We start from the raw sequence: 21,857 nt of genomic DNA on the forward strand, positions 1-21,857 counted from the left end.
GGTTAGGTGCCACGCAGTGAAATCCTTGCAGGTGCCATTTGTTTCTTGTCTTGTGTGGTTCAGATGTCCTGTATCCCAATGTTGTGGAAAAGCAAAATATCAGACTGATAATTGCAATTTAAAAACAACAATAGGGAAGTCATTACATGCCAATAAACTGTCATTCTGCACCAAATGTTATGCATATTACAACTTCACTACATATCTACATAAGTCCATATAGTTTATGCGAAACTGCACAATCCATAGTGGTTTCCGAATAACAGTCAACCCATTCATTATCATATTGTTATCATTTGGCTAATTCCCTCTCTTCTCCTGTGTCTGAATCTTTAGTTCCCCCAGAGGACCCAGTCATCAGTGGAGGGCCGATGGTGAGCCTAAGGGCGGGTGACCCACTCAATCTGACCTGCCACGCTGACAATGCCAAGCCAGCAGCCTCAATCATCTGGATCCGCAATGGAGAGGTCCTGAATGGGGCCATGTACTCCAAGGTAAGCATAGAGGTGTGTGTCATACCGGGTTTGAGGACCGGCTGGGGACAGGGTGGGGGTGTTACGAAGGGTAAGTTCCTCGTAGCATTTATTGCATTCGTATTAGTTGTTGCACTTACTGTATTCGTATCAGTTCGCTGCACTTATTGAATTCGTATTTGTTTACTGCACTTATCCTATTCGTAGTAGTTTGTAGCACTTATTATATTCGTATTAGTCTGTTGCAATTATTGTTTTCGTAGTAATTTGCCTCTGCACTATACTTTTGCTCTGGTTTATGCTTTAAGATGCTTGTTTAAGAAAGGGGATGCACTTATGACTTCTAGTGACTAGTAGTTCTCTTGAATACCTATGTTGAATACACTTCCTGTAAGTCGCTTTGGATAAAAGCGTCTGCTAAATGACTGTAATGTAATGTAATGTAAGGGTCACATGGTGGCTGTGTTTTCATTCTCTAGACCAGTGTGTTTTTATAAAAGTAATCTGAGATAAAGAATGAAAACACCTGTTACTTTACATTTTTGCATGCCTGTCTTTGCCGTAAATAACAGCTGCAAAAGTACTTAACACCCATGAGATGTTTTGGAGTGACTGCCTGAGTCATTGGTGGGCGTTTGCCTCGGAATCCAGGCTGCTTTTTGAAATGAAATCCCTTGAAAATCCAGGTTGTGTTTTGATTGGGAAAAAAAAAAAAAAAGATGTCTGGCCTTTTTTCCCAGTAAACAAATCATCTCAGACAAGCAGATGGCGAGATCGGGGAACTATCAGTGACTTCACGTTTCCCTCTGGTGTTTTGATCTCCTTCTTCACTGGCATTTGTCTCTCTTCATGTTCCCAACCTGTTATGAAATATACTATGTCAGTTTCCGTGCTGGAATTTGCCCGAACGTTTTCACAGATTTTCACTGACAGATCACATTCTGGGTTTTGATGCCATCGCACATGGTAGCCACTGTTCACGCCAGCCTGGTGGGGTGATCTTCTGACCCCATAGACTCTTGACTGGCATTCACCCTTAAGGCTAATCACGCAATCAACACTGTCATGTTCTATTTCCATTTAAAACAAAGGACATAAAGAGATCAGGCACTTTAGAACACTAACACCTCCCCCGCCTTCCCTCACTCCCTCTGCTGCCTCATCCCATTATCGGCTTTTTTCAAAGAGCAGATAAATGCCATTGATTGGACTCGGGTACGGCACCAGTCCGATTTGAATAAAGCAATCGCTCGAGGTGCCGCTTGCTAATGGTGGGCGGAGAACGCGTTTCCCGTCTTCACTTCCTTTCAGAGCGAAGGCAGATTATGAGGACATTCTGTGCTGGTAGCTGATGGATGCTCACATGTCTGCTCAGAACCCAAGTATGTCCCTCTTCCCTCTTATCTCTATTGCCTACCATTAAAAAAAAAAAAAAAATGGGTTCGATTAAAGGCAGATGAGTCTTTTTTGGGGGGTCCAAACAGCAGTAGTGGGACATTTTGTAAGCATAATCATCTGCTCTGATGGTCTTCTCATATCCCGCAGATCAAGGGGACTAATGAGAGCAGATGTGGTGGAGGATTCCCAAAATTGCCTTTCCTGATGGTGTCATATCTAATGATAGTTCTGACCCAAAGATAATTTCACACTAAGGCCTGCACAAGCTCATCGCTATGACCTCTTAGGAAACTATTTGCTGGACCAGTGGTTAAAGAGAAAGTGTATGATTAAGGCTATCGTATAGAGGAAATGTGTGTTGGTTTTACCATATAAGAGGGAGTCACTGAATCGCACTGCTTATCATTAGTGAGGGTAGCTTTCAAAAGACAGAACTTTAGTATATTATGGGGGGCCTCTCCAAATAAATAAGTGGCAGAAGCTTTTCACTCTAGGGTGAATGGTCAAATACCAAGACTAGCTGTGAAAATGTGGGCAGAGGAAATTAATGAATAATGTTCTCTCTTCCCTCAAACACTCATCTCCCATCTGCTCCAGTGGAGCTGCTCAGTGGCAAACAGCAAAGGACTGTTTGCAATATGCAGCCTCCGGCTCTGAGCTGGGGTTTGGAGGTATGCACACTTGCTCTATGATAGTTTTGCACTGGAGTGGTACACAAATCATTAGCAAAACCCTTATGCATTCCCCTACCCAATCTGCTACAATTTTTTTTTTCTCCCCTGAATGCCCTGGTAGCGAGCTGAGAGGTGAGCCGGAGAATGGGGATTTATCTCGGTGTTGGGAGGTTTTAAAAAATAAATAAATAATGACGTTTTTATGAGCTGTTCTTGCTGGCAAGCGCAGAATAGTGCTTTTTTATTGTACACCCTCTCGGCTTTGCAGTGAAATGATGTTGCTGTTTATCGTCAGGTAAAATTGCAAAAGTTTGCATGAAGCTGCTACTATTGATGGATATACTTCTCAGCAGAAAAAAAAATATCGCTTTACCAATTGTAGTTCTTCTCTATTACTCCACCCCTCTGTCTTACAAGTGTTCAAAGCAGACGATTTTTTCGACCTCTCAGTTTTATTATTTTCCTCTCGTCCTTCATGAGTTCTTTGTGTAATTGGAGCTCTTTATTATATTTTCATCGTCACACTCATTGAGTAATAGGATGGGGGAAATACTTACAACAAAAACTTGCTCAATAAAATCTCAGTGGGCATTAAACATGTTAACTTTTATTCATTATGAGTTCTATATGGTTTCCAAAGCGTTAGAGGAGAATATTAAGTCAATGAGCTTTTTACTTCAAACATTAGTATAATTCATTTTGCCAGTTTTGAAAGATCTTAAATGATCTTGGCAAGCTAATTAACCTTGTTCATTCAGGATTCAAAATAAAATGTGTGATATAAAATATAGATCACTTCAATTAATTGCTTTTAACAACCTTTGAAATTATATTTTGAGGTGGGTTTAGTTAAACAAAAGAAACCTATTTAACCTCAGTGACCATCGTAAAAAAGGCATATTTTCACTTCTGTATAAACATATTGTACAATGTAAAAGCAATCAACTTTTTGAATGAAATTACCCTTGTGTTGACCATAATTTAAAATGGCTAATCAAATATAACCCAGAGATACATTTGATATCAAATCAAAGGCTTGTTTGATGGATGAGCAAAATATGAATGATGTATGAATTATTAGCTTTTGCTTACTTGGAAAATTCAGCACCATTCCTCGGGGAGGTTTCCATACATCTCATAAAACGTTGGCAGGAATTCTTAGTTATATAAAAAAAGCTTTATCATGTGCAAATATCTGAAATGCATTCATCAAGACATTTCCATCCTTACAGTGATTTATTGGGCTGAAGACATTGCAGCCACCTCTAGCAAACAGACATATTACTGCGCAGTAGTAGAATGTACTATCCACTCTAATATTCACACAAGCTGGAAGGATATGGTGAATACATGGTGCAGGGTTATTTTTGGGTGGTGACTCACAACTCGCTCTATTAGCAGTGGAGTGTTTTCTATTATGTATGTGGATATGCATTTATTTGTGTTTTTTTAAGTGGCTAGCAAATGAAGTGTTAGTCTATATAGTTTAAAGATTGGACATTGATTGACTTCTCAATTACACATAATGCTCGCAGGCAATTCACCAAAATACCCCATTTCTGCCGCCAAACATGATTTGACCATCAGTAACACATTAAAGAAGTCTAAAGATGGTGTGCTTTTGATGACGTTGCAGATCCAAGTCCCAGATTACCTATTGTTTGGTTTCCAAAACCATTAGTGATGAGTTAAAACATCCTTTATGTTGTAGTCCATCTTAAAAGATTGGCAAATTTTGGCCTTAAAAAAAACACATTTCAGAAAATATACCTCTTAAATAAGCACATCTATTAAAAAAGTCATGTTTTATTAAATCCACTGGCCTTTCACTCTTAAGCAATCTTGAAAAATCTCAAGGTTGAGGAAAGTAATATTAAACAATTTAGTGTTTTGTTCATTTTCGTAAATACGTTATAAGCAAAATACTTTTTAAACTTGACTTCATGGATTAGCGGCACTGTTCAAAAAGGTGAGGGGGATAAAGGTTAAGGGTAAACACAGTGCCCGTTTAGGGTTAACGGTGAATTAGCTGAGCTGGCAACACATCAAGTGTTATTCAGTAGATAATCCATTTGGTTCAGCCGTATTTTTTAATTAGTAGATAATCCAAATGGATTGGCTTTGTGAAGCCACTGTCTGGTCTTCTACTGACAGGTCACCCTCTTGTTAAATGAACGTAGGTCTTGCCAGTTATAGCTTTAGGTAAAGCTAGCTAAGCTATCGTAATACCGTGTATATCTGTCTCAAAATAAAAGCCACAACGACATCATTCAAAAAGTTGCAAAGAGATGATCTAAAAAAGCACAGCCAAACCAAGACTAAAAGCCAGGAAATATTGGACCCATATTTAACAGGTTGTCAAAAAGAGAGCGCCAGTTGGATTCTGCTAATGTTTGCATCCATGAACTTGATAAACAATAGGTTATCTTATTGATATGTGTTTTTATTGCCTTGTCTCTTTTGTTCAGATTTCACCTGACGCAGCTTCATACCTTGAAAAAAACAACCATTTCTGTCTCAGTCTTGTTACTTTTTCCATTCCGCTCACAGCATGGTTAAAAGTATTCTTCACATAGGCTCCTTGCAGGGATATGAAAATTTATCAATTTGTAATGTAGCATGGTGTCGAATTCAATGCAGCAGCCAGTCAACCCCCTTCCTAAGATTAATGACTTCAGACAGGTCCATAGCGACGAAGGAAACAATCCTGATTGTGTCAGAAAGGATATTACATTGACATATCCCACGTCTGACAGCTAATGCGTTCTGCTTTAGAAGTGACTCACGCACAGCTATGAATTTCATCACATGGTTCCTCACTTTCAAATGGACTTCACAGGGACACGGATGGCATCTATAATATCCTCATACTTACAAAATGTTTATTAACACGCAGAAAAAAAGATGTTGTTTCTCCTCAATCCAATATTACAGACTTTCTACTGTAACTTAAGAGGTATAGCTTTAGGTACTCTGACTTTAAAGTGGTTGGATAAAAAGATTTCCTTTGAAGTGTCTTGATGTCGGATTTTAAGTCCAGTGACATTTTAATTATATTATTCACAATGTGATATGCTTTAGAGAGGGGCACGTACTTAGATTACAGTTTTAGCTTTGTATTCAAGTAGAGAAATGAGAAGATAATTACCACTTTTTTGTACATTGGCAATGAACCTCATTTGACTCTAATGGTGAATGGGTATTGATTATGGTGCTTGAAATATATATATATGCTGCTATGCTTTTGTGAACTTAAAACTTAAATATACAGTAATGTACCTTGCTGCGTTTCAGCCATGACATCTCAACTTAGTTTCTTTGCCTGTCTAGAACTTTAATCTTGTATTGTAACCTTGGAGAAGTGTCAGTTTGCAGACTTAAATGTTTTAAATAGATTTTGAGGATTGACATATTTTTCTTGCAAGAAAAGGAAATATCTACAAAGCAATCCATACATTTCCAAGGCTAATCCAAAGGTAGCAGTGCAGTAAAGCAAGTCCCGTGAGCTCCCCCTGGTCAACAAAGCGCTTCTGTTTCTATTTTAAGAAAATGTTTGATGCACTTCACTACAGCGAGGGCCTTCTTCTTCAAATACACAGAGCAAGAGCGAGCCTCCTTTAAAGAGATGGCAGGGAAATGCATCTTGACTTTGTGGTTGACCACACTGTGCCCCGTTGCCCACGCAATTTGTTCTAGTCAGTGACTTTGTTCTGCCCCGCACTGGTTAACATAGACTCCGAGCCCCTTCCCCAGAGCGTTTTGGGGAGAGTGAGAGCTACCAACCGATTCCAGATGGCTTCCACAATGTAGGGGCTCAGAGGATGAGCGCTGAAAAGAAGATTGATTTCCTTTGTGGAGTATGACAAGCCATGCACTAGAGCGCAGCTCTCCAGACACACAAAAAAGGCAAAAAAAAAAACATCTCTCCTTTTTTTTTCCATATCAATCAGCCTTGCAGTAAAACTACAGGGTAGATCATTCTCAGGGTTTGCCGGTGGTCCCCCAAGGGACAAAATGTGTGTATTCATGATTTTGCTGCTGTTTTATTGTTGTTTTTCCCACTTTTACACCTTCTCCGTCAAAGCTTATTTGGAGAACTGTTTGTTACATATCTTGTCTCTTTTTGAATATAATTTCAACACTTTAGAATTCAGCTTGGATCCGAGCTATTGAGGATACAATCCAATATGTATTTGACTCTAAAGTTTGGTTTCGCACTTTTTGGTGGCCAAAGTCAAAAGAGATGGAGATTCTGTTTATTGATTATGAAAATCCAAGTCCAAGGTTTTAGCCAACTTTATGGTAAAGATTTAGAGGCCTAAAACGTTTCAACCAAACCGATAGTCACCGATAGTGCCAACTTGACAAAATGTTGCTTTCCTCTTTGCAGACCCTGCTCCGGGATGGCAGGAGAGAAAGTACCGTGAGCACGCTCTACTTATCGCCTTCCAACATCGAGACAGGTCAGCAGATCATCTGTAAGGCCTCCAACAAGGCAGTCCCCAACGGCAAGGAGACCAGTGTCACAATCGACATCCAACGTAAGTATACCACTTCTCCCACTCTGTCTCTCTCCTCATTGCTGTCAGTGTCTCTCTCGTCCCTTTTACTCTTCAACTTTCTGTCTTCTGATTGTTTTTTGAAGTCCCTTGGTTGGCAATCAGTGCAGATGGGGACGGCGAAAAAAAGTCTGTGCACGGCATGCATTACTCGGTATTTGAGGTATTTCTCACATGTAGAGGTGTGAAACTGTCTGTCAGGTATACGTGACTAACACTCTGTAAACATCTAGGACTCATTTTAGGCTCTGATGGATACGTATAATTGGTTTCCATTTTGCTTTCATGCCATGTAGGTGGGTGGATGGTTTGATGATGCATCACTTTTTTTTGTTCGCTATGATAAAATATCAAAGGTGCTGTCCATGTTAAATGAGGGATTGTCGTTTTTGGTTCAACTACCTGCCTGCTGTTGCGCAATGCACACTGTCTCCACCTCTTCTATTTTTCTTGCTCTTGCCATCAATCTTTTTGATGAGAGCATGCACAATTCCCCTCTAAAACAGGCAAAGTAAGCCCAGCGTGTAAAACACATTCAGCCCCAATTGTCAGGGAATCTTTTTTCGATCAAGAACCATTCACAGTAAAAGAGGGGCTTCGAACAAAGGGATTTTGCATCACTCACGGCCCCTTCAACACCATTAAGTATGACTAATAAAGCAGAAAATGCTATTTAGAGAGGCAATATGACTGACGGCTCCATTCTTTTCATTATGTGCACCACAAGAGGCAAGCATGGCAAGAGCGGGCACGGCACGATCGGGCCAACTCAGGCGCGGGAGTGAAAATGATTAAGTCGCTAGTGTTTGCAACCCTTGCAGTTTGTCCTCGTCATTTTTTTTTTTGTCATGCAGTCAGAGAGGGAAGTCTGCCCACATGTAAACTGATTTGTCACCATGTATAATGATGTGTCTGTGATAAATGCTCGCCATCATAGCATCATCCTCGCTTCTGAATGTATGATTTAACCCTGAAAAATGAGTGCCGCAGATCTCTAATTAGCATTCCAAAATGTGCTCTTTACACAATTAAAGCTCCCGACAACATTTTTTTCACAGTGTGAGATCAAACTGAGCGACAGCAGAGACTAATTGTCGAGATTCAAGTTGTCTCCCACAAGGCTTAGCCTCTCGTTTTCCCTTTTCTCCCTCCTCCTCGCTCTCCCAGCCCCCCTCCCCTCCTCAGACTTGACAGGTAAAGTGTTCAGCACAGTTCAGCAGAGCCTCCGGAGTTTGCACCACTTTCAAATTAAGCATCTCCTGAAATGAAACGTGCTGTAATTGAACTTTGATTCATCCGTGTTGGGCATCAATTTGCTTAATTTCAACGTTGCCTTATTCAATTACAAGGGTCTTGGCTCAACAACAGCATCGTAAGCACTGCCTGTTAATTATACAACGACACAGGAATATACACTATGATGCAGTTGTACACCTCATCTGCACTTTGAGCACAACACTGACTTCTACAGACACCTGCAGCTAACACTAAATACATGTCTACTGAAGAGACATATCCTTATGTATTCAGATTACAGCTGCATTTTATTTATTTATGAGTTGTTGAGACTCCTGTGATAACTCAAATCTATGTCAATCTTTTGCTGTAGTTTAAGTGAGTTTACTATGATAACATTTTGAGAATGGAGAAGTGGGAGGTTGGGAATCTGGAAACCACTTATGAATGCATCGCGCATTGCAAAGAAGAAGTCTATCGGGGATCTTTTGTGTAACAATGAAAACAGGTGCAGGATGAATAAATGATGCAACACCGGCAGGCAGAACAGTAGCAGATTAAACTTGACCTCTTTCTCTTGAAAGACCAGACCACCATGTTCTGGCCTATGCAATTGCTCCTCCACAGAGGGCGATGTCGAATGGGGGCAGAACGGGGGTTGGCTTCAGGTGCTCCAGCCTAAAATGTTTTCTCAAAAGCACAAGAATCTTTTTGTGTCATTTATCCTGAGTCTCTCTGACTGGTTAGCTAAACATTCATGTGAACTGTACATTTTAACTGTGTCATTTATCCTGGTAACATCAACCAATTAATGGCTAAACATTCATGTCCCGAACTTGGTGGTTCAAACCCTAGCACATGTATAACAACAAAATTCCTTAACTGTGTTATTTAAAATAAAAATGGTAACATCAACCACTGAATGACTCATTTTAGGTGGCAGGAGTGAAAATTACTCATCTTCCCCAAAAAATGTGATATGATTTTAGAAATATAAGGTCTGTGGGAGAATAATTAGATACAAAATAGGATGTAGGCTCAACAGGAGGATCTCTTCCCTTGGCAACTACCATCTTTTTCCAAAATTATGTATAGATTTTTGAGGCATTATATTATCTCAGAACATTTGAAAAGTAGTGCAAATAACTGGCATAAAATAGGAAAGAAAAACTCCTCGGGTAAGCATGCCCCAAGACACCCCTATGCTTGGGCCCGAATGCTTACTACGTCTGGCTCCGCCCCTGTGTGCTATGATAACCAAGAGATAAATATTGATGAAAAGCTGCTCTTGTCATACAGAGAAGGCAGCAAACAAAAGCGGTGTCCTAATTCAGGGGCTAGATCCTTCAAAGGATGCGGCCGATGGAGGTGAAATGATCCTCAAATGCCTTCCAAATATGGGTTTCTTGGATTCTTGGCTTCTTTGAAGAAAAATCTAAATGGGCCAGGCTTTTTACATGTGTTATGATATATTCATTCAGCTATAGTGAGCAAGGTGAGCAAGGATCTGGACACAGCACAGATTCACAGGTTTTCAAATGAATGTTCAGCTGAACAAGACAACACAGCATGGGTAGTTGTAAACCACCTTGGACACGAGTTTATGCCAACTGCTGTTACATTGTATGTTTTATGTTTTTCATGTGTTTTAATGCTTGCTGCAAAACAAATTACTAACGGGACAAATATTAAATTGGATTGACTTCATCTAACAACACGGCATGCACAAATCCAACACACACCAAACTAGGCTTTTGCCAAATATATCCCCCTAACCAAATATTCTATTGCCCTGATAACTCCACGGCAAAAACAATTACATTACATTAATTTAGCAGACGCTTTTATCCAAAGCGACTTACAATCAGTAGTATATTACATATCATTCACCCATTCACACACTGATGACAGGCTACCATGCAAGGTGCCACCATCAGACTCTAACTAACATTCATGCAACATCCAGTCCACACCGATGGCAAGCCTTCGGGAGCAACTTGGGGTTAAGTGTCTTGCCCAAGGACACATCGATTGCCGAAGCCGGGTATCGAACCACCGACCCTCTGATTGGAGAACTACCTTGCTCTCCACTACGCCACAGCCGCCCAATTGATATGAAGATTCTTTTGTACTTGCAAATGTTCACAGTTCATTTGGAAATCTTTTTATGTTTTCATATTCTAGAAAAAAATAATCAAATTTAGAAAAAAGCAGCCCAATTCCATCACCCAAAATACTAAACTAAAACCATGACCCTGTACTGTCATAATTAATAAAATAATATATTTCACCAAAATGAAAAGTCATATTCTGTGGTAACTTTACTGTTGCTCACTACTTAAAAACATGATGGGTTCACCAATTGTCAGGCAATAGAAAAAGGCCAGACAAGAGAGCATGGATCACCTCTTTGGAGCATGAGAAACAGAACAACGGACTTCTATTCCCTCTGCCCACTATTCTACTCTCTTATTGAGCCTTTCTTAGAGAAGGTGAAAGCCTTCACCACTCAAGGCAAGAGTTCCTTCAGGCGATTCATGTCCAACGTCAGCTTGTAAAATAAATGTAACATTTGACCATGTCTTCTTTTCAATTATGCTGGGTGTTCGCTCTATTCTACAGCACGAAGCAGTTAAAAATCAGAATTCAACATCACTGTGTAATAATTGTTGGCATGTTTCTAAAAAAGATTTAGTCAGGCCAGCAAAGATAATAAAAATGTTCAGCATTAATAGGTCCTTGAATAGTTGTATATCATCAAATATTATTCAATGTCTCTGTGGCTTTCATCACCCTGAGGTCTGTTTGGGTGCTACTTCTATTTGTATTTCATTCCATTCATGTTCATATATTCATCACTAATGTAGATGTTCTCATATAATGTAATAGGTCACATTTTAAGCTTTTATCTGAGATTGATTATGTAGTTTGGTCATAATTCATACATATAAGGAAAAGCCCTAGAGAGATGCAATGTTGCATAGTAGTCATGTTTTGTGATGTGCACATACTGTACTGTATGTTACGTGATTGTACAAGGCTGGGCACAACTAAATGCTGCCTGCATACATATAAAGAGCTATGAAACTAGTTTGCCATTTGTAAGAGCTAGAGTCTAAATTAGTTTCATGTAAATTCATAAATTTACTTTTATGTTTTTGGTTGCAATTAAAAGTCAGTTTCAGTTTTTGAGAAAAAAACAAACAACTGAAAACATAATTACTAATAATTAATACAATCTCATTAGCTTGGACAGAGATGGTTGCCAGAACTATATGATTAAGTTTTCCCCACAAATACAAACAGTCATAATTGGTTGCCATGTTTAAAGAAAAAAAGAAAATCCATTTCATGTTCCTTTGCATGTCATGCACTCCCATGTTTTAGTGGTGCTGCATGTGCACCCGTCCTGTAAGAAAGATGAAGTGATTAATGGCGGTCTCTGGTGAACAGCTACTATTAGTCTTAAGTTTGACCATGATGAGGGCCGGATGCAGTAAGTCGCTGAGGCCAGAGTGCACACTACAACCACTCCTGTCCTCCAACATCTCATTGAGTTACATGAAAGTCCCTTTGATCTTAAGTCGGCGCTTTTATGCCTATTTTTGGTCAGGGGTACAAAGTCAAAGGTGGAAAGTGCAACCTAAGTACTCTTAGGTCCACTGGTCTAAATTAGATTTGCCCTGCTAAGTTATACGAGCCTTCAAGTGTCGTTTAATTTCCCTTTTCCTAATCATAAGTGGGAAATTATGAGTTGACAGCAAATGAATACACGGTTAATACCTTGCACATATTTCTCTGACATTGTGGGGGGCTGGCTCTGTCTTGAAGATTTAGATTAAGTGGATGCTGATGCTCTGATCTAACTCTCTGTCAGACAGAAAATGAGTTACTGTCTCCAAATGATTGGGTATTCCCTAAAACCATGGATACTGAGCATTTACACTCTGAATGGTGGTATTTCGTAATGCATGTCTCTTTGTGTGTAAGTCCCAATATTCTGAATTAATAGTGTCATTTATTTTCCTGCCCGGAGTGTTCGAATTGACCGTATTAGTGAGATAATATTAATGGCAACAAAAGTAATTAAAATCTTCTCAGTCTGACTGCCCTTCTCAACATTTCGTCTTCCTCTCACTTCTAAGCCTAGGTGCCCTTTTTTTTCTCCATCCTTACAGTAATCCAAATGAGAGTAATCTAAACACAACCGGGCACACAACTCTATAGCTTAAACCAGCCTAAAATCCTATGCATTTCATACCAGTATTTTTCTTTTATCATCACTTTATTGCTCATGATTTATATCCACTCAGCATTTTTCCTTCCTACAGAAGTTCATACAGAGTTATCTGACCAAGGGTTGGACAAATTAGCATCTAAATACAGTATGTACAGGTGATGTTGGCAAAATGAGAGGGATTTAGAGCCGACGGAGGTGATTCAGACGCATGGATAGACTGCTGACTTCAGTTGTCCATACCAGTCCATTAGCAGACTGTAATTATTTGATAGCTGACGGATGCTACCCCCTGATTCTGTTTTCTCCAGCAGCATGACTTAACTTGCATTATGCCTTTTTTGACTTTAATCACTAAACTCCGCTACCCACCGTTACAAAACCACTGCAGTGAAATATGATTCTGATGCCACAGTTTCATCCTCCTCCTCAAATATTTTCTAGTCCAGCTGCATATCTGCAGAGCATTGCCCCACATAGAAACGCGCTTTGAAACATGTAGAGGGAAATGAATGCGCTGGGGACGAGCAAAGCCAAGGTTCTCCATGTGTTTGCATTGCAAACAGGCTGAGCCATGTGGGGGGAAATTAATGCCATTTGTTGAGACTAATTAATAAAGAACATGCAGATGTGCAACTGGGGAGGATTTGTTTTTGGTTGCAGCTACATGTTCTCCCTGCTTAATCAAGCAGATAATGGCAAACCCATGTGAAGGCGGATGACAGGATTGGAATGTGAGAGGAAAAGAGTGAAGGATAAGGGCTAAAAGGAAAACGCTTTGACATTTCTGTACGTGAGATAGCGGAACATCTGCCATCATTAAAGTAAATTCGTTGATGTTCCACGTTTGAATATCTCATAATCAATATGCTGGACCTCAGGCTCTCCGTCACTTTGTTCTCCCCTCAAGTATTCCACTCAGCCAGCCACATGACAGTGCGCCCATATTGCTAACGCTTCATAAGCCACGAGTGGATGGCCCACAAACAGCTTCCCCATCCTTCAGAGGCAGCCGGCATTGCTGAAGTTGGGTCCTACTGGAGAACAGCTGTCTACAGTGACCCAGAGAGATTGGAAACAGAACTTTAAGAAAGGGGAAACGACAATTTATGTTGGCACCATCTCCAGGAAACACAGAGAAGTCGAAAGATTGTTCCAAAAACACCATCTGGTCTTCACTTTGAACTAAGCGATCAAAAGCTGTCGGCCAACTATAATACCACCCCAGCCTATTCATCCTGTTGTTTTCACTGGATCTCCGATCAGCCTACTATCCCTAGTTTCCCTTTTACTCCTCCATCCCTCCCCCTCTCCATCCCTCATTACTACGTCTCTTGAAGATTCGGAGGTATAACAATCTTGCATATTGATGTAAGGTTGCATCAAATGCGCTCGCTCAGCAGCTCATGCGTTAATACTTTAAAGCGGCAAATGGACTTCTTTATTAAGCAGATGTCTGTCATATCTGAAAGGTCAAAGGTTAGAGAAGAGGCAACCCCTGACTCCCACCCAAGGCCTTTGGCTGACATTTGACAGTTGCTCTTATGGCTTTTGCTTGTGGTCTTTCAAGGAGACACAACTATCCAAGAAATTGCTGGTGCTGACATGGAAATTGGTGTACAGTCATCATGACATTAGCCCTTGCTGAGCGGGACTGAGGTCTCTTTTTAAGGCAGGGTCAGCTTTTACGCCTCAGTCATTTGAAAGGAACATTAATTAGAAGCCGGATTGACAGTAATGAGCATTTGTGTCCTTAGAAGTTTCTTGGCAGGAAGACCAGAGAAAATGTTGGCAGGATTGAAAAGTACAGTATAGGAACACTTTTAGTGAGAAAGGCTTGCGAAATTAGCCTCGACAATTAGCTTCCACACACACACTGTGTCTATTAGCACAGACACCATTTCCAGATCTCCCTCGCTGTCTTCTTGTATCTGCTTCTCTCTGTACTCTCCAGCTTTTTTTGCTGGATTTTATTACCAGCTCCAGCGCTATCACAGCTGTCATTTTACCCCTGAGGTTCCCATTGCAAACGTTTTTTGTCCACGCAATTAGCCAGTCGCGATGCTGAAAACACCTACTGCGCCCAAGGCATGGCTAGGTTTTTCTGTTTTACTATGACAACCACATGCCCTTTGATATGCACACAAACCCCCCCCCTAAAACACATGCAGATACACAGACACAAAGAGATGGCTGCTCAGTACCTGGAGAGACTTTCTGGTTCACTGTGGCCTGCAGTCTTCCAGGATTCACAATGTTGTTGTTTTCTTTACTGGCCTGGGGAGAGATGGCACAGGTGGAGCTCATGGATGTGAAAGTGGTAGGGTGGTTGGTGGGGGGTTGGTGGGGGGCAACAGTCTAGGAGGGAAATCAGTCTCCTGATGGGGAATTTGGTGTGTGTGTGTGTGTGTGTGTGTGTGTGTGTGTGTGTGTGTGTGTGTGTGTGTGTGTGTGTGTGTGTGTGTGTGTGGGTAGGAAGGAATATGGCACCTGGACCACCCCCGTCTCTGGGGCTTTGTGGCAGCTGAGCCAGCCCAGAGCATCTGCACAGCCACAGGGTAAAAAGCAGTTTTTCCTACACTTCATGCCCCCCCGCACACACAGAGAATCACTCTCCATAGCTATACACACTTTTTTCTTGGCTTCATTACAGCTGTGTTTGTGTGCTTCTTTAATTCTGTGTGGATCTCCGTGCCCAATGCTGCTATTCATCCAAATCCAAACTCAGTCCCCAGTTAGCACATTAGTATTATTGAACGCAGAGCAGATAGACTCGGTACACCTTTGAAACAGATGGCTGCACCAGCATCAAACCAAGAACCAGCTATATCCCTATGTGATTAATCTACTGCCCATGATGCCTACCAGTATTCCACTGGCACCACAAATGGAACATAGCTATGGCGCTGTGGCGGAAACATCCAATTCACATGGATAACATTGTACCAACTATTTTCTTATTGTGTTAAAAATGACATGTCTCATCTCATCTTATTAGCTAATTGTGTGGAAAGCTAAAATGAGAAACAAAGATGTGCTGCCATGAAGTCCCATGTGTTTGACAGAGTCTGTTGAATACCTATGTTGAATACACTTATTGTAAGTCGCTTTGGATAAAAGCGTCTGCTAAATGACTGTAATGTAATGTAATGTAATGTTGACAGCTATCTTATGAAGAGAATTGTTTCTTTTAGGCGATACTCCATCCACCTTAGTTATTCACATTATTATTTTATACTTTAACAACTACTGGTCAGCTTTATGTCAGTTTGATCAGTTTTTCCCTCGCTGCATTTGAAGCTCACAACAAAAAACATACCAGCCTCCTTTTAGAACGGAGAGCTTCACCTACTTGAAATTCATTCTCAGAGTCTGTTGGGTATATAACTGTTTGTTTCACATGGGACGGGATTGATATGGAAATGAACATGTATCTTCAAAAACAAGCCCACCTTTGTCAATTAGGATAAATTAAGTTGTTTATTATATTTGCATAATCTGTATGCTTGTTATTGTTAGAACTGTTTTACTGTTTAATGTACTGTATCAACAGGGTTGTTCGTTGTTTTAATTGCAATGGTTTGCACCATGGACTATTCACTGTTTTCAAATTGCCATTTACCGAAACTCATTATCAAGTCAAGTTTGCCTTTCATTCTCTCCTTATAACGCAGCTAATGAATATAGGAGAATAAAAATAGCATGTTCTCTCCCACACCTGTTAAATACACTAGGTTTATTTTGCAGCTGGGCCTAGACCTCCTAGGTGGGTGGAAAGAAGATAACAATAGGGCATCAAATTATTCAGGAGTAATTGCCTATTATTTGGGAGAAATCGCTGCCACAAACTGTGATAAGATGTCACAACTGTTCTAAATGCCGGCACAGTGTGTTGTAAAATTATCCAAATAAAAATAGATTTTCCTTGTTGTTTTAAGTGAAACATATTTACAGACAATACTTTATGTGTGGTACATAAAAAATTTATTTTACATGTTGCTGTGTTGTTTCTTTTGAGGGTGCATGTTTCCTTAACTAAGGTGTCTATTTTGTCTCCTCTGCAAAATGTCTGCTCTATTGTTTCATTTTCTCTCCCCGTGAGCCTTAATAAGCCACAGAAAATGTCAAAAACAGGGTGTTTGTCTCTGGCATACAGTTCACTACAGGATGTTTGAGGAGGCTGCCAGATATGTAATTGGTTGTCTTTGTGTCTTCATGTTTTTTTACTGTGTTTTTTTTTGTAGATCTCCCACTTGTCAATCTTTCAGTGGAGCCTCAGCCTGTTCTGGAGGGCAACCTTGTGAAATTCCACTGCTCTGCAAAGGCCAACCCTCCTGTCACACTATACAGGTGAGATCATAAAAAGACGTGTTTGGAGAGTACAAAACTTGAACCATCCTGTAATGTAAAAAACTAAGAAAAGGTGGTACGATTAACTTTAAATGAGGTGTTCTCAGATATATGGTGCTGGTGGATAATGCATTTTCACATTAGGGTAAGGGGGGGCATTAATCATTGCCAAGCATCTTCTCATGATGCCATGACATCATTATATCTGCCCACAGTTTGGGAATGAAGAGCAGAAAAACAATGAAACGCCATCATGCTGATAAAATACAATGAAAACACAATATACCTCGAGAAAATCATTTGGGAAACCATGTACACGGCTTTGTTGCACAGCTGCTTGCTTCGTGGTCATATCATCTCCCTTGAACATTAAATGTCCATCAGTGTGTTGCAGGAAAGCCGAAAACATAATGTGCATGACATCTGATGAAGCTGTCAAGAGTACAGCTTTTCTGAGATTGGGTTGTGCTCCACAGTATACAGTCGAAAGGCAGGTTTTCCCCCAGGGGTCTGCTCTTGTTTTTTTTATGTGTGTGTGTGTGTGTGTGTGTGTGTTACAATGATGGATGGATATGGCTGAAATTAAATACTGTAAGTTTAAATTAAAGCCCATGCTTTATTCCATTATTCTCTTAAGCTATTAAACAAATAAAATACTTTTCCTAGTTGTACATCAACAGATGGCTGCCAATTTAATACTAAGCTAACCCTACAGACCTTTTACTGTATATAAAGGTATCACCAGACAAAATGTTCATATTTGAAAAAAATCAGCCAGCTGCTGGACAAAAGTGAGAGTCAAAGTCAAAAGTGAAAAACAGGTCTGAAACACTTGCAGACTAGATTATTTCAAATAATGAAAGCCATCACATTTCCTGTTTCCATTATAACCTGAACCACATGTTGATGGCCAAAACAACCCCACTGAAAATACAGTTGTAGATGAATCATAACCTGTCACACATCAAAACAAGTTAGGACAAATAAAGAGAAGGGCAACAAAATAAACCCCCAAATTGTTCGACATAAAAGCCTTCCTTATAAAGTGCTTACCAACATCTGCGCAAGACCTCATCATGATCAAGTATGTAAAGCTGCATTCCTTTTACCCATTTCCTCTGTTTATTAAAGTGTTTTGATAGGAACATTCTCAGTTGTTAAAATCAGTTGTTTTCTTACTACTAATTGTGATGAAACAACTAAATGGACAGTAATTATTTTCATAAAGCGTTGCATGGCCCTCTAGAAATGTAATACTCAAGTGATTTGTCAAGAGCTGATTTTTTGTGTGGGAGGTTTTAAAAACCTGGCAAAATATAAAATAAAAGGAACAAAATCGATAGCAAAGAGAATAGGCCGGCTCTGAATCTTGTAATGGTACTGGGAAATGAAATGGATGTACAACACACTCACAGGTGGCAAAACAGAGATGTAGCCTTTTTGATGGATTCTGCCCTTTTGAAAAAGAAAAGGGGGAGGGAGGGCAGTGATATTGTGGGAAAACAAGGTTTGTATTTGATTGTGTCGGTGCGCGGCACAGACAGGACGTCTGTTGCGCCTGCAAAGAGATTTCACCTCTATTGTTAGGAGACTGGATCAATGCTGGAATCAGACTTCTCCCTGGGGTACCGAGAGCTAAGATGCAATGGCAGTCGAGATGACTTTTTCTTTTGACAAACTACAGAGCGAAAAACGGTTGGAGGTTGAAGCTAAGGGAGAGTAAAACTGCTTCTTTCTCACTTTAATTTCTCTCTCTTGCTTTCTCTCTTCTGTCTGGTTCTCTGTCATTGACACAATCCACTGTAGGATTAAATGATATCACACGGACTAATAACTTTTGATACTTCAAGGTTATACTTTCTACCAGTTCCCTTAGTTTCATAGTGTCTCATTTAGATTTATCTGCAATTTACACAAGTGCTTCAGGACTCCTGTGCACCATTGGAGTTCAGGACATGGTAGACAGGGGATTTTTGGACCTCATAATGCCCCTGCAAATTCCCCCCTCGATAGAGCAATATCGCAGAGGAGAGCAGGAAGCTGGTCAAACAGTGTGGGGCCATTTTTCAGTTCTAATACACTCTGTCTACCCCAGATCAGATACGGCACAAGGACAGAGTAGTTCTTAGACGGATGGCCTCTTTTCCATCCCCAAGAGAGTCATCCATTCCCAATGTGCACTGCGCCACTTTGCCATCCTCCAATTCAATGGACACTTGAGACACAGACCCCAGATAGTAGGGGCACCAGTCAAAGGCATGGTGCTTTCTGCTACCTGCGACCCCCTTGTGATTGCCACGCTGGTTCAATAAATCTGACTTTAAAAGTGAAAATGGAAATAAGATATATTTCTACAGATACCTGAACTTTTGCCAGAACACAGCTCAAGGGGAGAGTAAAGAGCTAGGAAGTCAGGGGATCGGAGAGGGCTTTGTGTGGAGGCGGTGGTTGGAAGAAGGGATGAAAGTGGTGCTGAAAGTGTGAAAGAAGTAAGAGTAATGGGCACGCGTTCCAGCCGGCACTCAGGGAATCAACACACTCTCTGAGAGGGAAAGACGAGTGGGTCGGAACATCTTCATTACTGTTTATAATGGTAGGAGGCCTAACTGGCATACATCACAATCACTCAACCACCCTCTGATGAAGACGCAGAGGGTTTCCTCTGATCCAAACAAGAACCCACCAGAGAGAAGAGAAAGAATAACAAACAAAGCAAATCAGGTCCCCAGTCTGCACACACAATCATGCACAGAGCGACAACAAAAAACCCATCTTTTGCATGGCGCCGCGGCAAAACAATCCAATCCTCCCCACACGTATATTCTCAGTGTTGTTGTTGTTGTTATTATTACTGCTGGGTTGTTAGTTTGCTTCTGACTGACACAACAATCACTATACCTTCCCTCTTTGCAGGCCTTGGCGGTAGCTAATTGATACATGCCACTGTCTGTTTTTGGACAAGACTATTATTTGCTCCATTATTTTTGGCGTCGCTGTCACAAAGACAACCAAATCACCACAGGCTGTTGTGGATAGTAAATATATCATATTGTTATTCATTCCCAAGGCTGCTCAGAGTATTGTTCTTCCCCACTTGCGCCATCTTCAGACAGTCTGTCCATTGCTGCAACAAACACAACCACTAAGCTTCGGTCAAATGTACAGTATGTGTGATGATGTCACCAACATGCAAATTAGTGTAGGATGTAATCTAGCGACTTTTAAGGAACTAATGGATTTAATGTAATCTACTTTCTTTGGAAAAAAAGTTGGCAACACTGCACAGGACACACTGCTTTTTATTTTTCACAGTTACTTTGATTGTTCAGCCATTTATACTAATAGGGGTATCAACTGAAACTAATTTAGATACTCTTTGGTAACTGGGGACAGCTACTTGGAAAATAAAAGTGCTATCCTCTTCTTGTTCTGGTTGGGCAATGGTTGACGCATGTCTTTGTGCCGTAAGTTGAGCCTTCATTTACTGGTAGATGGTATCTGGTGGCAGACCGAATTGCATAATGAGAGCGAGGCTTATCGGGAAGCAATCCAAACACAGATTTGGTCATTATCCCATAGCCATTACATTGTGTAATTAACATTTACTTAATAATCATAAGTTTAATCAAAACACTTTTTATGGTCATTCCTACTTTTTTCCCCAGGTTTTAATGATATAGTCCATATGGCACAGTCTTTGTTTTCAGATAGACAGTATATACATATAAGTTCATACATGCTTTTACTTCAGCCCCTAAAAACATACAATAGCTCTGTAATTTATGTCTTGGTCAAAATGAAAGCACTTAATAACTTAACATGCATGTTTAATGTATAATCCTCTGAGATTTCAATAGTCATCACTCTCAATATGCATGTATGGGAGAATGGAACAGCACTGCACTGTTCTGTTAACCATGCTGATAATAACTGTGGGGCCTGATTTACTGCTGATGGCCCAGATACCTGCCTAATTTAATTTTTACTCTTTTATTGCCTTAAACACATTTAGCAAATACAAAAAATCTCCCCCCTCGTCCAAGTCTCCTTCATCCTCTGCTTCCTCTAACGGCGGATCTGTTTATCTGTATAACAGTGTTAGCTTACGGAGCCATGTGCCATGTGAAAACATACCGCTTATACACACCTGTGTTTGCACGCATAGACACACACACACACACACACACACACACACACACACACACACACACACACACACACACACACACACACACATACAGACAGAGACACTCGAGCGTACAGGGTTCACACTGTTTGTCTGAATCAAATCCCTGAATAGGATACAGCAGTGTAAAGTGAGTCAGCTATTGAGTAAGCTTGCGCTGGCCCTACTGACCTCCCAAAGGGAATGCAGGTGTTTGTGTTACCCTGGGCCTGCTATGTTTAGACATGAATCTTGGACAAGGCCCAGCACACCAACAGAGGGTCCAAGCTCCCCACGGACGACAGCATTCTGTCTCTGCTCCTTCTAACAACGTCGAGGGCTCCAAAACCTGGCAGCCACGAGCTCATCTCGGGAGCAGCCGGCTGCCCAAACATCTGTCCTCACACTGTTCCAACTCCTACACTATGAGCTGGTGAAGTGCAGGTGGAAACAGTGTCATACTGATATATATGCATCATTGTTGTCATCATCATAATATCACATCCATTGCCGGTGTATGACAGGGCCTATTCCTCCTAAAGGTCCCTCTAGAAGCTGTACTGGAGCTTTTGATCATAACACATGACCTTCATCTCCAGGTGGAGTTTGCCCAGTTGTCATAGAAATGCAGATGTTCAATTAGTTTGTTTTTCGGAACACTTTTTCTAAATGTTCTATTTGCGATTTGATTGAAAGCTCCAGAAAAGCTACTTAAAGGGACTCTGAGGTGAGGTTGTTTTGTCGGCTGCTGTTTTCAAGAGCACA

At 40.7% G+C, this 21,857-nt stretch overlaps 1 protein-coding gene across 1 annotated transcript in view; it reads left to right on the forward strand.

Annotated features, from left to right (window-relative positions):
• kirrel3b (kirre like nephrin family adhesion molecule 3b) overlaps nt 1-21,857 on the forward strand; it is a 58,471-nt gene that overhangs the window by 17,256 nt on the left and 19,358 nt on the right. The window contains exons 3-5 of the mRNA XM_054601633.1: nt 337-494; nt 6,936-7,086; nt 16,822-16,927. Coding sequence (XP_054457608.1) covers nt 337-494; nt 6,936-7,086; nt 16,822-16,927 — 415 coding nt within the window. The remainder of the gene's footprint in view (nt 1-336; nt 495-6,935; nt 7,087-16,821; nt 16,928-21,857) is intronic.

The sequence above is a fragment of the Anoplopoma fimbria genome, chromosome 1 (assembly GCF_027596085.1).
Source record: "Anoplopoma fimbria isolate UVic2021 breed Golden Eagle Sablefish chromosome 1, Afim_UVic_2022, whole genome shotgun sequence".
Lineage (NCBI taxonomy): Eukaryota > Metazoa > Chordata > Actinopteri > Perciformes > Anoplopomatidae > Anoplopoma > Anoplopoma fimbria.